Source organism: Chelmon rostratus, chromosome 5 (assembly GCF_017976325.1).
Source record: "Chelmon rostratus isolate fCheRos1 chromosome 5, fCheRos1.pri, whole genome shotgun sequence".
NCBI lineage: Eukaryota > Metazoa > Chordata > Actinopteri > Chaetodontiformes > Chaetodontidae > Chelmon > Chelmon rostratus.
In genome coordinates, this window is record NC_055662.1 from 24533218 (window position 1) to 24549284 (window position 16067).

Here is a 16067-nt window from a genome sequence, read left to right on the forward strand (position 1 = left end):
TGTAGTGCTATGGTGAATGTGATTGTAAAGCTGATCTTAAGCCCTTTACCTTAAATCAGGGCAGCATTTGTAGTGGCACAGTTTCTAGAGCATGGTGTCCTCAACTTAAAATTGGCCAATCTTGATTTATGTCCAGTTGTAAACTTCTTACTCCCCTAATTCGAACACAGTTAACTGACTTTGATGGTGGAGGATTAGAAGTGTAGTTGTACCTTATAAAACTTCACCTATGTGATACAAAGTGAGTAGATCTAAAGGATAACCCTGGTTTAAGATATATGGACAAAAGATTGCAAGCATGAAGTTAAAAGAATTAAGAAATGCTAACTAACTAATTAACTAGATATATTTATCCATGGCTGTATTACTATACTGTAAGGAGACACACAGGTGAGAATAAATGTAACTTGACAAGTCAGGAACAAAAAAATTACTTTGAGCGGATGGATGCTACTTTCATGTCAATGAAACAAGTGCACGCACACACTCCACAGAGGGAAAGCAGACTCTAACACCTGAAGCAGCAGCCCCATCATTTTCACCCCTCCTTTAAAATGCCTCTAAACTCGCCCCTGTCTCTCTCTCTGGCCGGGCTGAGTTCCACTATCCCCTCTCCTAACCTTCCCAATGACAGCCGCAGGGGGAATTGACGCCGAGGCAGACATCCCGGCGAACATGAAGATATACTTTCTCCTTCTTTTTTCTCCTATTCCTCTATCCCTCCCTCCCTCCATCCTCCTGCTGCTCTTCCTCTTTGATACGTGAGGGGGTTTTAACCTCTCCAGCTGCTGAGGTTTGGCCGACTGGCTGGCTGGGGGATCTCAAGGCCCTACTTGGTATGCACTGTCCATGAGTGCAAGTGAATGTGTGTGTGTGTGGGTGTATGTGTGCGTGTGCATATTGCCTACACCACAGATTCTGCAGACTGGGGGAGGGCTGAGCGTCTGATAAGGGCTGCTGGCTGAGCCTGGCTGACCCACGCGGGCCCTTCACAAGCTGTCAGAGCCGTGGCCCTCAGAGGGGGGCCCTTCCATCTGCACTGCCCCAGCCAGGGCTCACCCAGCAGGGGGCTGGATGGGGGTGAGGCCGGGGTGCTACCGGAGCTGGAGGCTGGGGGTGGGGGGTGAGAAGGGCGGCTCCATATTCATGAAAGCAACACCAAATCTGTGAACACTAGAAAAGATTGAGTCGCGGGATAATAATGTAGGCATCGCTACCACAATGTACATTTCTCATTGCTTATTTGCTGACAAATCGGTATGTTTAGTCAGAGATTCAGCAGCTATCCAGAGGAAACAGCTTTACGTGCTCCACGAGCATTGTTGAGATAGTCAGTAAATACAGTCAATTCAGTGATAAGTTGTTTGTCCTTCTCAGACGGATGATATTGTCTTGACTTATTGATTTTCAAAATAAGTTGTGGAAAAGTGGGGCTGCAGATGGTACACACTTGATGTGCAATCTATTGCACACAAACACACATCTGTAGGTTTAAGCTCAAGGTTTAAACAGGAAAACTGCCAACAAGCTACAGCGGGGGTACTGTATAGACAAAACAACAACAACAAGCGCTGAGGCAGACACCCTGAGCTGCTGACGTTGTTAGCAAAGAGCACAGACAGTTACAAAGGTTCAGTGTGATGAAGGGAGTTAGACAAATGGAGGGAAAGGAAGAGAAAGAGAGACAACATGATGAGAAGGGAGGCTGGGAGGATTCTGCAGTGGCATTCCTGATGCTCCCGATGCTCCCGTCCCGCTTCAAACTATGCCCGTCGCCTGTCTTTCTGCCTGCCAGCCTGCCATCCTATCTGCCAGTTTAACAGAGACAGAGAGGCAGCGAGAGGAGCAGAGAGGAGCAGAGATGAGCGCGGTGATGCCGGGGCGGCACGGGGGAAATCAGTGGGGCACAGGCGCTCCCAGTTAAAAGTGACATGACCTTTTGATTTTGTCACCTGTCACCAACTGCCATGTCTGACTCCGCACTGAGGAGTGCCTGCCATCCACCGCTGTTTTCCTCTGCCTCCGTCTCTCTGTCGCGCCGTCTCTCTGAATGCCTCTCTGTCTTTTTCTGTCTCCTGCTCCCACTCCATCTATTTTTCTTGTTCTCCCTTTCTTTCCAGAGTTGCGGTTTTATAGGGAAAAAGTGGAGGTGTGACTTTCTGGAGGAGTTGAGGTATAATAGGCAGCGTTTCCTCTTTTCCTTCCAGCTTTCTTAATATTTACTCTTCTCTACCTGTGTTGTGCGTGGCTCTTAATGAGGGCAGATGTCAAGGCACAGTGTGTTTAGAGACGCAGACAAGTTTTTTGAGATGCAAAATCAGGGAGAAAATAGAATAGATAAAAATGGCAATGAAATCTTGTCCTAGAAATGATACAATGTTCCAATAAACTCAGACATTATTACTGTCTTGGAGATAAACCAGATTGTTTTTACACTAATGAACAATATACTGCTGTCACAGTGAGTGCTTCTCATTTAGGAAAGTAAAGATTAAAGTACTACTAGTATAACTACATGGATTTAAACAAATACAAAATTAGTAGAAAATCTTTTACTTTAAAGGGTCTATCACAGATATTAGACTCTATAATTGTTTTTTTTAAATGCTATCTAACTCAGGATGTAGATTGGGTTGAAAGTAGGCTGCTCTATCTCGCCACTGAAGGCATGTCTGTAAGTGTGAAGTATCTTCAGGCCATTAAGGTCTTCTCTTCAGTAATGGGTTTGGCAGATCCAGTGGGTGAATCTACGTAATGGTCTGAAGCATGGGATAAAGAGGATGGTTCTCCAGTGTCACGAGGCCTAATTGCCCGTCATCCTGTTGTAGAAAGAGACATCACCATGTTCAGTATGTGCCCTCTATGACAGCCTGCACTGAAATTAACACCTTCATAACATCTGGTAAGGGTCTTTCTGGGCCAACAGAACAGCAAGGAGGGGTTTCTACTGGGATGTGTTCTGCTCCTTAATCTCAGTGCCCATCATATATACTCACACACGCAGACACACACATGAATACGACATACTGTTGGGAAAAGATACACAGGCCTGCACACGTGCCTTGCAGCCTTTTTCTATTCCAGCAGAGCTGCCTGTCCTCTGGTTGACCGAGCCCAGCCTACTGGCAGCTTCCTTTGCAACAGGCTTGAGATGGATCTAAGCTCCACACCGTTCAAGGTTTAACAGCAAGGTAGAGATGGCAGGAGAGGGTCATGCCATTAAAGTGCTCCTCCAAAATAGGAGACTCCACACAAATGCAGAAAGAAAGGATTGGCCTTCCTTGATGGTACATTATCAGCTTTGAATGTCAGAGTAAAAGCAGCATCCCAACCTGCATATATTCAAAAGCATAAAAGGTCCTCTGCTTTGTTTGTTTGCTTCAGTGAGCATGTTACAGCATGACACGCAGGTCAGCTAACAATGTTGAAGAGTCAGGGTTCACAGGTCAGAGTGCTACATGATAAGAGAGGAGGTCGGCGACCTTGCTGGTGCATCGCCTCCTTTAATCGCTGTTCTGAGGACGCTCCGACTGCTTAGCAGGTACTGGTCAAGGTTGGGGCGAGGGTAAGGAGCGCTGATCCGGGATCTGTTTGCAAAGCAGCACGTAACCACACAACACTCAGTGACCCTGAGTGGTGAATTACAGCGTGTAGAGAACACTGTGTTTGTTTATTTGCTATAGACAGGGCCATGGACTGTGGTTGCGGTGTAAAATCAGAGAAGGGTCCTCACATTGAACCCATCAGATGAAGCAAGGCCCCTCAGTTCATTAGGAAGTCTGTACTCAAGTGTATACTTTTTTGTTTTCTCTCTTTCTACCCCCCCCAACCCGCTCTCTCTCTCTCTCGCTCGCTCTCTCTCTCTCTCTCTCTTTCCCTCTCTCTCACCCTTCAGAGTGAGTTCAGCAGAGATTCCTTTGGCATTACCCTCACCCCAGACTGCTGGAAAACCGCAGTGCTCCGGATGCTGACCCTTGCTCGGCTCAGCACAATGCTTTAATTTGGTGCGTTGTTTAAAGTAATTAGAAAGCCTTTTTCCCTTGTTTTCTTTTCTATTCTTTTCTGTTCTCTGCCAAGTGCAGAGGGAAATAGTGAGTCGTCCATGACTTCAGCTTGATAAAGACTCGGAAGAGGAATCCAGGGGATCGGGAGAGGAAGCGAAGAGCGCAGATACTGTATGCTCTCACTGTACCCACTTCCCCCTGCACCGCCGCAGATCTGAAAACAAACAGGGACAGGACTCGGGGGATGCTGGTGTCTGAATGTGTGTGCGTATGTGTAGCATTTGCAAACACAAACGCCTGAAAATAATGAATGCTTACACCACTGCACTTTACTTTTACTGTATGTAGTCAAGCTTGACATAAGATAGTCACGTCACGACTGAAAGAGGCAGAGAGTTGATAATGGAGCAAGAAGAGAAAGTTCATCACATTTACCAATCCTGAGGCAGTAAGATTCCAACGCCAAGACAAGAGAGACGATAATTGTCAGAGAATCTTCTTTGTGTCAGCCGTGCTGCCTTGTACTGTTCAGCACAACTGTCACAGCGGCAAGAAAAGGAGCATTAATGGTGCTAATCTTTGACAATTAATCCCACTTTCATTGGAAATATTGTTGCGAAGAATATCTGCACACACTCATGCACATGCACGCTTGTGCATGCATTCTTGCACATAGACAGAAGATAGAAATACACACCCGTATTTCTCCCACAGGCACACGCATGACTTTTTTCTCTCTATGTACACACACTGTATTTACCCACACACATAGTAGTAGCACGCAAACACACACCTTGACTCATACATGCAAATGCATGTGTGTGTATGAGCTGTAGTTCGACACTTTGTATGTGCCTCAATCATAACCTTGGAATAAAAGAGAACATACCAGACTACATCAGAGGGCAGAACACCACCATCATAACACACACAATATTCAGTATTCATGTGTCATGCACGCACCTGAACCTTCACTTATACTACATATACGCTACTGCCGTCATATTCTCTTGCACTGCATATTTTCCTCTGACTATGTCACTACCAGCCCTGAACTTCATTGCCTACACTCCAGTAGCCAAAACCAACACTGGCACTCCAATTCACATATATTAAGAGTATCTATCTCTAAGAAGTACACAACACACTCACTTGAAGCCATTGCTGATTGTGCTCATATTAAAGAGTGAGACATTTCATTGCGAAACAGTCAGATATGAAACTTTGCAACAGTGTTCTCATGGCTAAAACACATTTCTGGTCTTGGTGATCTGTTCAGCCAAGTGTCCCAAGTAGAGATGTCCTTTCAACCATACTCAAACAACACCTTGAAGGTGATGAAATTGAAACAACCGTCAGAGGAGCAACAAGACGAGCTACAAGGAGTTAAACCATAGTGAAAGAATAAATACTGTTGGTTATCGTTGTTGGCAAAGGCGATAAAATGGTACTGCTTCAATCATTCCAAAGTTAACATCAGTCAAAAATACGCAGTCCAGATTCCTGGTCTAAATGTAGATGTACTTTGATTAACACAGACAAAGTTGCAGTGCTGCGATGTTACAAAGGCAGAGTCAGATATTCTGTGACATTATAAGATCCTATGCAAGTACAGTAATAAGTGTCCATACGTTATCTCCTCTTGTCTCCGGGCAGAGGGAAAACTTTGTAGAACTGAGCAGAACAGCATTGTCGCACTAAAAGGCACTTGCAATACGAGTATCAACAGTATCAACATGTCTTGATGTTCCTACCAATTCCTGAGGTACTTGAGACACAATGGTCCCTTTCAAGGAGGAGAGAAAAGCAATTCTGCATGAAGTAGGAGTTATATGTACTTACTCGTATGTGAAGTGAGTGGCACATTACGAGAATATGTCACCTTTGTTGCCTCATTTTAATTAGGTAGTGCATGGGAAAAGAATATCATTAGGTCTGGATAAATACAAGCAGCAGGTGGGGGGGACAAATCATCATGCCGGGTTTTGTCTTTAGGCATGTGTGATTTTTTTTGTCAAGCAATGTCGCCATCTACAGGCGAAGAAAAATATTCTGCAATTTAGTTCTGTCATTCACAAATTAAGTGTTTTTATTTGTCTACTTACAAGTGCAAACCTTAAATACTGACTTAACTGACTGTAACCAGTTTAAATACCCTAAATTCCAGTATGTAGCACAAACTAATGGAAAAGTACCGGGTTATTGAATCTTTCTCATAGGGGTCATCTTTGGCAGATTTTATTGCCAACTTCTGATATTGATAAATATGAAAATAGAGGCTTATGAATAATAAATCTTAGCTCTGAAGACTTTCCAAATAAATCTGTTGTAAGTTCTGTACAGTTCACATCTAATTCCATTGCAATGTGTAATATATTTCAGTGATACACAGCAATGAGATTTGGTTCATTATGATGACTGAATTTAACATGTCTTCCAATCCAATCTAACCCAAAGAATCCTTATGAAGAGATAAATATACACATATAGAAGGCGAGAGACTGCAAGAAAATCTGAGCTCTGTTAACTGGTTATTTCCAACTGAGTCTTGGAAAAAAAGGCACTTATTAAAATTAATCACTTCATTGTTCACGCTCACTCCATAGTCCAGCTCGCTCTCTCGTTTTCACTCTCTACTCTCCAAATGTGCCTGGCCATGATTAAAACATGTCTGTTTCTCCATGACATTGCTTTGACATCATTTAATTGGTATAAGAGATAAAAATAAATGAATTAAATAAATATACTACCAGGTAAGTGGCGTAACGTAGCTCAAGGTGACAGCCTATTATTTCTCCCTTTTCTTTGCCTCAAAGGAGGCAAAGTGAGAAATGTGAGATTGCACTGAAAATGCAGCTTCTCAAGGGGAAGATGGATTTTTTTTAATTCAAAAAAATTCAGCAGAGATTTTTTAAATTAAATTCCAATTTTGCTCAAAGTTTATGCCTGCTATTTAATCAAAAGGTTTATTTTAAATGAGTCTGTATAATACTCATCTTGTTGTTTCTTTAAAGAAGTATGTTGTTTTCGAACTCATCTGCATATTGAGACTAATCACTTCTTACATTTTTCACAGCACAAATATGTATTATTTGTATTAAGTGTAGTTTCAAAGGAATGAAATGCATGTAAACGTGCTTAATGTCGTAAATGAAACGAGAGCGTGATGTCTCTATGAAACAATGGTGGCTAAGTTTTAACCCCACATTGTGTGCAGAAAGAAACTATGAGGTTACTCACCACATCTTGCCTGGTATCCTTCCCCGATGCGATGAGAATGTAGTTCCAAGCCAAAGGCAGCAACAAAGCCAGAGGAATCATATAGAGTTCAAAGTTCCAAACGACAATGACAAAAAGCTGGAGGGAGAGAAAAAGACAAAAACCATCAGGAAAAGAAAAGTGAGAACAGTGTGCGCCAAGAATGTATACATTCAAGACCCCATATTGACCCCCATGAGGCAAACTCCTGAGAACGTACGCCGGCCATATGTGCGATTGGAAACGTCATGCATTCAAACACATTCATATGCAGAATCATAACCACCATGGAACAAAGCGTAAAAATAAGACTGGATTTCAACAAAAGTACAGGCCTGGTGTCGGTGAGCCCAGGTTCAACGGCCTGACCCTAAAGGCTTTCTGGGCCTTCAGCTGAGGCGGCGGACGATGACGAGGATGAGTATGAGCCGTCAGAGCCTCTTTCCTCCTTGCCAATCATCCCAGAGGCTGAGGTCATGTACCGTTTTCAGTCGCAGCACGTCAAAGCTGACCCTTCCATACTCAACCCCAAACCCCAGCATCTGACCTCACACACCCAACACCCCGAGTCCCTAACCCTGTCACTCCAAGTCCCAATACCCTCTCTCCTACCCCAAAAGACTCTTATGCCCCATCTCTAACCTTCTCTGCACCCATCTGCCAAAACCATAACCTCTATACCTCCCCTCTCATCACCAAACAAGAAAAGTACCATCTGAAAATTAACCTTTCCTAAAACCTTGCATTCTGGTTTTGGCAGGGCTCTTTAGCCTCTGACAACAGATTACTGCGGTGGTTGAGAGTAGATATACGTGGGAAAGTAAAATTGCTAATGATGGAAGCTTGTTATTTTTTAGTGCCATTGTGTCAATTGTGAGAATGCAATAAGACAACTGTTTGAAAAAGTTTAGCTGGAAGAATCTGACGGGAATAAAACCTTTCAGAAACTAATAGAAGAAAACAATTTTCATCTTTTCTGATAATATCATGTTTAAGTAAACAGAGATTTTTCATGATCGATAAGACCTCAGCAGCAATTATAACAAATGCTGGAAATGCAAACCATGCTTAATACTTAATCTTTTCTGCAAAACATATTTATCAAATTCAAGTACAAGAAAGCCATTATTTCAAATGTGAGCAAAGACGATTTGAAATTAATTACTCCCTGTAAGGAAATGCATCCATGTTTAACAATCAGTTTTGATGGGAAACTTTAAGAGTGGTGAAATTGAGACTATTACTGTATAAAGCATATTTATTGGACTGTGTACCAATTATGATCTATCTTGTTTGGCTGAACATCAACAATGGAGAGGACGCTTAATAATCAACAATCAAATAGTTTAATTTCTGTGTGTGTGTGTGTGTGGAGAAGGAGTTAGAGAGAGAGAGGAGACTGAAAATAAAGCTCTTCATTGTGTTTACAGTCTAAGGTTAATGTGAATATGAGGTTCAACAGCCCATCCAGAGTGCGTACGCAGGTCTGCTGTTACTGCAGCGGAGCCAGTCGGACACTAGACTGCACACACACACACACTCGTACACTGTGCCGTCAGTATTTTATCTTCCTTTCATGCGGACACACACACTCACAAACACATGCACCTGTATATTAATGCAAACAACTCTTCGCAATAACAACAGAATTTAACAATTACGTTTTCTCAACTTTTCCACTTCACACATACAAAAGTTTGAAAGGCTCATATCCCAACTTTTGAATGCAGCCATAACTTCATGTAAAATTAACTAACAGACACTGAGTATACAAAGCAAAAAGAGATATAAATTTAACATTAGAAATGTCCAGTGTATTTGCATAATGCTCACAGCAAAATTTCTTTTTCAAATAAACCTGAATGGCCTTGGTGCAACAACCAAATCTCCCAAAAGGATCGAAATCTTTCTCTGTCTCTCTCAGGCTCAACTTCACTTTCTCATATACAAAGAGTCTTTCTCTGATACAGCTGTGTAGGAGAATTGGAAAGAAACTATTCAATAATTCATATTTGTATACTAATAAGCAACACAACCATTTCCCTTCATACATCATAAAAAGCTGTTAGGACCGTGTAAGCTCAGCAACAGAGACCCACATACAGACAAACACAACAACACATGTTCACACACACATTTTCTCCACAAAATGCAACCATCCTAAAATTATCCATCTTCCTACGAATTATTATAATTTTTGAATCTGTATGATGTGTAACATTGATAAACACTGGAACAATCTCAAACTAAACAATGCGCAATAGAGGTGCAGAAACATCTTCAGTCTAACAAACAAAGGAGCTCACTTGTTTTAAACCTATTTTGGTAGAAGCTATAAATAACTGCTCACTTACAAACATCTTCATCAGACACACACAGTGCTCCTTTCAAACACTCCGCTATAAATATACCATACAGCAGACATACATTGTACTGTAAAGATATTTAGTGTCTGGCTCTCCAATCGCTTATGGTATCGTTATCACACAACGGACAAATTAATTGCTCCTCACTTTCCTGATGTTTATACGAAACCTTAAAACTGTCTTTTATGTTTTTGTTTTTTTTTTATCTTGCTTTCTTCTCCATTTGCCTGAGGTTGTGTAACCTGTTGTCCCCCTTCATTCCTCCTCCATTTGGTTATAGTTGCTGAGGGCGAAGTTTTGACTGGCAGCTAGAGGAACCAGACACCCGGGCTCAGCAGTGGCCAGCCCTGCCCCGTCTCCATGGCCCCCGGCTCGGTAATAGGGGCCCTGCAGTGCCTGGACCTTTCCACCAGGACTGGGCGATCACAGCCACCCCCCGTTGCTTGCTACACCAGATAGCAGGCTCTTCGCCTGGGGAAGAGGGAGTGGGAAGGAGCCTGCTGTGGATGTCAGTGACCAGAGACAGGCGGAGGAAAAAAAAAAAAAACAACGATGAAAACATGCTGGATCGAAAGGGAAAAACGAGGAGGAAAAAGCTAAATGAATCTCCAGATGTAGTCTAAGGGAATAATTTGTAGATGACTCTGTGTGGTCAGAGACAGATTATGTAGTGGTCGGCGAATATCTGAACATGCACACAGAGGGAAGCTCATCAGGCTCCGCTCTCACTCCACTTTCTGTTTCACACTGCTGAATTCTTACCTGTGTGGTAATGGAAAAATATTCATATAAACACAGCCAGCATGTTTGTCTCTCTGTATATTTGCTTCTATATCATTCAGATTATGCAAACTCTCTGATTTATTCTTAAGAATACTTAAATAAATGTGTAACTTCCATTTGCTACAAAAACAAAAACGAGACATGTATCCTCTTTTTCCTTATCACTCTACCACTGTATGAAATACTCCTGTTATTATCTGAACTACTAAAGAACAGTGATCAATTTAGTGAGCAGTTTATTTCCTCTATGTTGGAAATTAAATTTTGTCACCAAAACAACTGGCAGCAATTATTTTCCCAACAAATCTATTTTGTCATAAAACTTAATCATCATTTCTTTTAAAATTATTTGTACTTCAACAAGTCTTTGGTGAAATAAACTGAAATTTCTAAGAACAAAACCATTCACTTGTCAAAAAGCAAAGTTAAACAATATTTTCCACTGTCAAATCTGCTAAAACATTTCAAACATAGGTAAAGACTACATCTGAACTGGGCAAACTTCACATCTAAGCAGAAGCTGAAATTCAAATGAGATTTATAATTAAAATAGACAAACGCAAGCATGAACAAAGTAAAACCACGACAGTGTAATTTGTTATATTGTGGCTAAAATATCACTACACTCAATCAGCAAACTAAATTATTTTGACAAGTCTTTGCAGTTGGTTTTAATTACAGTTATTATTTTTGATGCTTTCTCTTAATATTAAGAAATCCCCAGAACACAAGCAGATATATTAAAAACGTTAACAAAACAGACAAGTCAAAATGATTTATTCAAGCAGTCGGTGTGGCACGTTGAGAGTTGTATCTTGCATTATTTGTTTCAAAACACAATCCGTGTCCTTACGGCTCTGAGCCGCGGCACTGTGGGAGGGTAATATTCAGTACTTTGGCTTACATTAACCACACACCAGGCTAACTTTCCCCCTGATCTGTCTCAGTGGAGTGAAACTGAAGTTTGGATTTCAGAGTTCCCCTTTATCTCTCTTACATCAATTTCCATGCTGGCACTAAGTGTTGCCAGATAGCAACTAGAAAGTCCTGTTAAGTTCGAGGGAACGCGAGAGGGAGGGAGACTGTGTCCTGTTTGTGACCGGACCTAACCATCATTCAGTGGTGCTAGACTGCCCCCTGCTGTACTCCTGCAGAATATAGATCTACAGCACAATTAATACTGTTCATCCAATAAAAAAAACAGGCTGAATGACTAAACCCAATGTGTCAAAGCCAGTCATTTTGTAATAACATGGAAAATTAAAATAAAGCATCCACCATTTTATGGCCACAGTGCTGCAACTGCACATTGGTACCTATTAGAAGTAAGGATGCTGTATCCCCCACTTCTCAACAAAAGGCTTCACACATTTTCTGTTAAGTCTCAATCTCTGGTGATTAAACTCTGACTTGGTATTCTCTGTTAGTCATGCCACTATATTTCAACTATCATTCATTTTGCAAATCAGGAGAGCAGTAAAATGTGAAAGTATATCTTTCAAAGCTGTCCCTTGCTGTGGGCAAAGACGAACTCCCGACTTTAAAACTTTTAAAAGTTAGACAGGTTCTCTGAAGAGGAGTCAAAGGAGCAATTTAAAGAGACCTGGAGTGGTGTGTACCACTGACTGCTGTCTCTGCACTGTGTGTGTGTGTGTATCAAACTGCCAGCCAGGCATGTGCAAACACACACACACACACACTCACACACACACCATAGTTGCTTCTGTACCTGTCTTTGCTTTTTTCCCTTTTTTATTTCAGCAGGGTGAATTTTTATCTAAATGCAAAGCAGGTGATAGGTGCTCCAGTTTCCTCTAGAAGTAGCTCCCTTGTCTGGGCTCTCTTCCTGATAAGAGTCCTACTTTGCCTGACATAAAAGAGCCCGGTATCATTTCCCCTGCCTCCCCAACAACCCCCAGCTCGCTGCCCTCGCCCTTCCCCGAGCTTCACAAAGCTGCCTCTATTTGCTCCCAATTCAGGGCCCAATTGCAGATAAAGTTACAGCAAATTTGTTTGGAGGAAGAGCTGCTGAGGCCTGCGGTCCCTGGGGCAATAACAGCCTTGTCTTGCAGGGGCCGTGGGGAGAGCTGGCAGCAGCAGGAGAACAGAACCCAACACCGCTCAGCCCCACAATGGCCTGAACTCTCCGGGAGGGAAAGCAAAGGGAGGGGAGGGGAGGGAGAGATAAAGAGGAACAGGGATGGATGGATTGATAGAAGGGAGAGACAGTCAGCTTGCAGGTGTGGCGAGAGGAAGCAGGCGCTTAACCCCAAGACAGGGAGAGTGAGACACTGAGACCCACCCAGCCAACACACCCACACATCCACACACACACACACACACACACACACACACACACACACACACACACACACACACACACACACACACACCACCCATCATGCAGGACAGGAGGTAACTCCAGTCCCGTCCATTGTGCCAACGCCTCAGGCAAAGCTGCCACGGTGGCTGATTCACTGTCGGGATGGGTGGGTGACAGCAGTGTGGGTGTGAGAGAGAGAGAGAGAGAGAGAAAGGCTGCATGTGAGACTATGTGATATCTCTCTTTCTCTCACATACACACAAAACACACACAACATACACACTAATCACAGCTGGCACTAATGGGCGACGTGTACATGCGGCTGGCACTGCAGAACTGGGCAGAAGGAGTGTAAGGGACCATGAAGAAAATTTTGAGCGGTTTTATGGAGGAAGTGTTGTGAAGTGACACAGTATGACAACTGCATTTTGATGTACTATTGCAGCCACAAAATCCCACAAATATATGAACACACTTAAATTCCCCCCTCAGGCTTACTTAGCAGTTAAGAAGTGCACACATTTGTAAGTTTAGAGGTTGAATTGCCCACAACTCCACCTCTGTAGCTACAGCCGTGTTGGAAAGTTAAGTGTAACATCTGTCTAGAAAGACAGCCAGACAGAAACACACATGCACATGTGAACAGACACACATGGCCATAATCACACACAGCCGTACACCTTCATGAACACACCACCTTGGCCAGATGGCCCCCCATAAAAACCCACTTAAAGAGATGAGCGAAGTGATTAAGAGGCCTCTCAAAGTGAGGGAGAAATGAGAGAGGGATGAAGAAATGGAAGGGAAAGGAGGGAGGGAGTACCTGTGTAGAGCAGAGGCCCTAAATACTCTGATGCTTTTAGCTAAGTGCATACTCCTACGATAACAGACTCCCAAAAGAGCGAGGGGGGGGGGCGGAGAGGAAAAGCACAATGACACCTAAATTTCAGACTTTCTATAAACTATAAAACGCTACGTCCTTGGCCTAGATACATCCTTTATCGCCATCTGAATACTTTAAATTTAAGTGAGTACAATGAGAATATGAATAGTCGGCACTGTTACTCAGAAATGGATGTGCTATACACTGTGTTTTCAAAGAGGATGAAGAGCTATACAAGGTAAGTGTGCATGCACGTGTGTGCTGACGTGGAGGTGGCGCCATCCAAGGCTGCATCCTCCTCTCTCTATTCACCATGTAGATTGGCAATTCTGAAGTGACCTTGTTTTCTGTGAATTCCTTGACATTTTTTTTTTTGTCTGACATTTTCATTTATTTCTAAAAGATAAGACACAAGGGCTCGCACGCCCAGCTCAGCCTTACATGAGAGAAAATGCAAACGTACATGCACATCCCAGGCTCGCACATGAGCGCTCTAACACACACACACACACAGAAGGAAAATGTTAACTGATCAATACGATGTCTCTTCTGACCCATGTCTTGTGATGACACTGTGACCTGCTGTACAAACACACACACATACAGCCTCTGCAGAGATGAAACTGGTGTCAGACAGCCAAATGCAGCTAATGTCTAATGTCTGCTGCGGAGACACTTAGTGCCCCATGGTAAAGGGCTGGGGCGGGGCAGGTGCACCTGTCCTGTACCTACTTAAGTCAGGACACTAAACCAGACGGGATTAAATGCCTGCTCTGTCATCTTTAGGGTAGGAACCTCCATGCAGCCACTCACCGCCCTGCAGGAGAATGTCTTTTACTGATAGCTCTGCTGTCCAATTACACTTCACCCTTTAATACCAGACACAGATGACAGGAGGGAGGGAGAGAGGGAGAGGATGAAGAGGAGAGAAAGAAGCTGCCATTTCCACTGTCTGCAGGAACAGCTTGTCACACTTAAATACATTGTGGCTGCATTTTCTAAGTATTTGGATGTCTGAAAGTATCATTTAAAATAGGGTTTCAAGCTGCAACACCAACTCTCCACTCATACCCAGCAACTGAGTGTCACAACTGTCTGACATGACATGTGCAGTATATATACCATGTGCGCTTGTACATTTAATACAAAGCCAGAAAAAGATTTATCAAGATTGTTGCATCAAGATATTTGAGAGTGTGAGTAACAGTGTGTAGTGGGGTTTACACTGTGGTAACATACTTAACTGTGCTTGAGACATCAACAGTCTCTCATGTTAGAGTGTGCAATTACCAGTGAAGGATCCACACTTTGTTAGCAGATATGGTCCTACAGCCTCTGTGAACATGTTGCTCTCCTGCAGCATGTGCGCAGATTTTGACTGGCATACAAAGTGTTATCATTGAAATATATGCCTATTGTCAGTTAATATATTTAGAATAGCACTGATCAGTGTGAGTAGATTCATTCAATTTTATTCAAAAAGTGCTTTTTTTCTATGACAAAAAACAAGGCCCAGCTACATTTAAGTGTATTTCTGGGAGTCTTTCTGCCACATTAAATTCTTCATAAACCAAATTAATGATAATACAGCACAATCATCTTTGTGGCAACAGAGTAATTCTACCCAAAAAGATATAGTTTCAGTAGAACATGCCGGTAAATGTCCAAATGTGTATGTATTAGGCCACAATTTATGGTAGTGTATATGTAAGTGTAACTCTACATACCACAAAAGCACAGATGCTCCTCTGGGGAGAGTCCCATTCGAAGCAGCTGTTGATGTAGCAGCCTGTGTTGATCAGGAACATGATGCAGCGCCGAACTCTGTTGAAGTTGCGCAGCAGCAGCTGAAAAGAAGGCAAAGACAAAACAAGTTAAAATTTAAAACAAGCGAACGCTTAAGGTCAGAAACGTGCTGTAGCAAAGAACACAGCATGGTGTTAGACACATGATATACAATCCTGGTTCTAAAAAAGGGGGCTGCTGTGTAAAGTATAAATAAAACAGAGTGTGATAACTGGCTAATCCTTTTTGACATACGCTCAATTATAAACAGCACAAAGACAATATATTTAATGTTTTATCTGCTTCATTGATTTTTGTAAATGTCTGCTTATTCTGAATTTGATGGCAGCAACATGCTTCAAACAAGTTGGGAGAGGAGCAACAAAAGACAAAAACACCTGTTCCGAACATTCCACAGGTAAACAGGCTCATTGGTAGCAGGTGATAGTGACTGTGAAAAGGACATCCTGGAAAAGGCTTAGTTGTTCACAAGCGAGGATGGAGCGAGGTTCAACACTTTGTGAACACATGATTGGATAAGGGAGATTAATACCTGGGCTCAGGAACACTTTGTAAAACCGTTTTTGGGAAACAGCTCGTTTGCAAATGCTTGCATTTAATTTTACGCAAAGTCCCAACTTTTGTGGAATCGGGGTTGTATCACT

At 42.6% G+C, this 16067-nt stretch overlaps 1 protein-coding gene across 1 annotated transcript in view; it reads right to left on the reverse strand.

The window, feature by feature from the left end:
* The window catches only part of mctp1a (multiple C2 domains, transmembrane 1a), a 130399-nt gene that overhangs the window by 27525 nt on the left and 86807 nt on the right, over positions 1 to 16067 (reverse strand). Inside the window, exons 15-16 of the mRNA XM_041936402.1 lie at positions 15345 to 15464; positions 7245 to 7361 (exon numbers count right to left, since the gene is read on the reverse strand). Of these exons, the coding sequence (XP_041792336.1) occupies positions 7245 to 7361; positions 15345 to 15464 (237 nt within the window). The remainder of the gene's footprint in view (positions 1 to 7244; positions 7362 to 15344; positions 15465 to 16067) is intronic.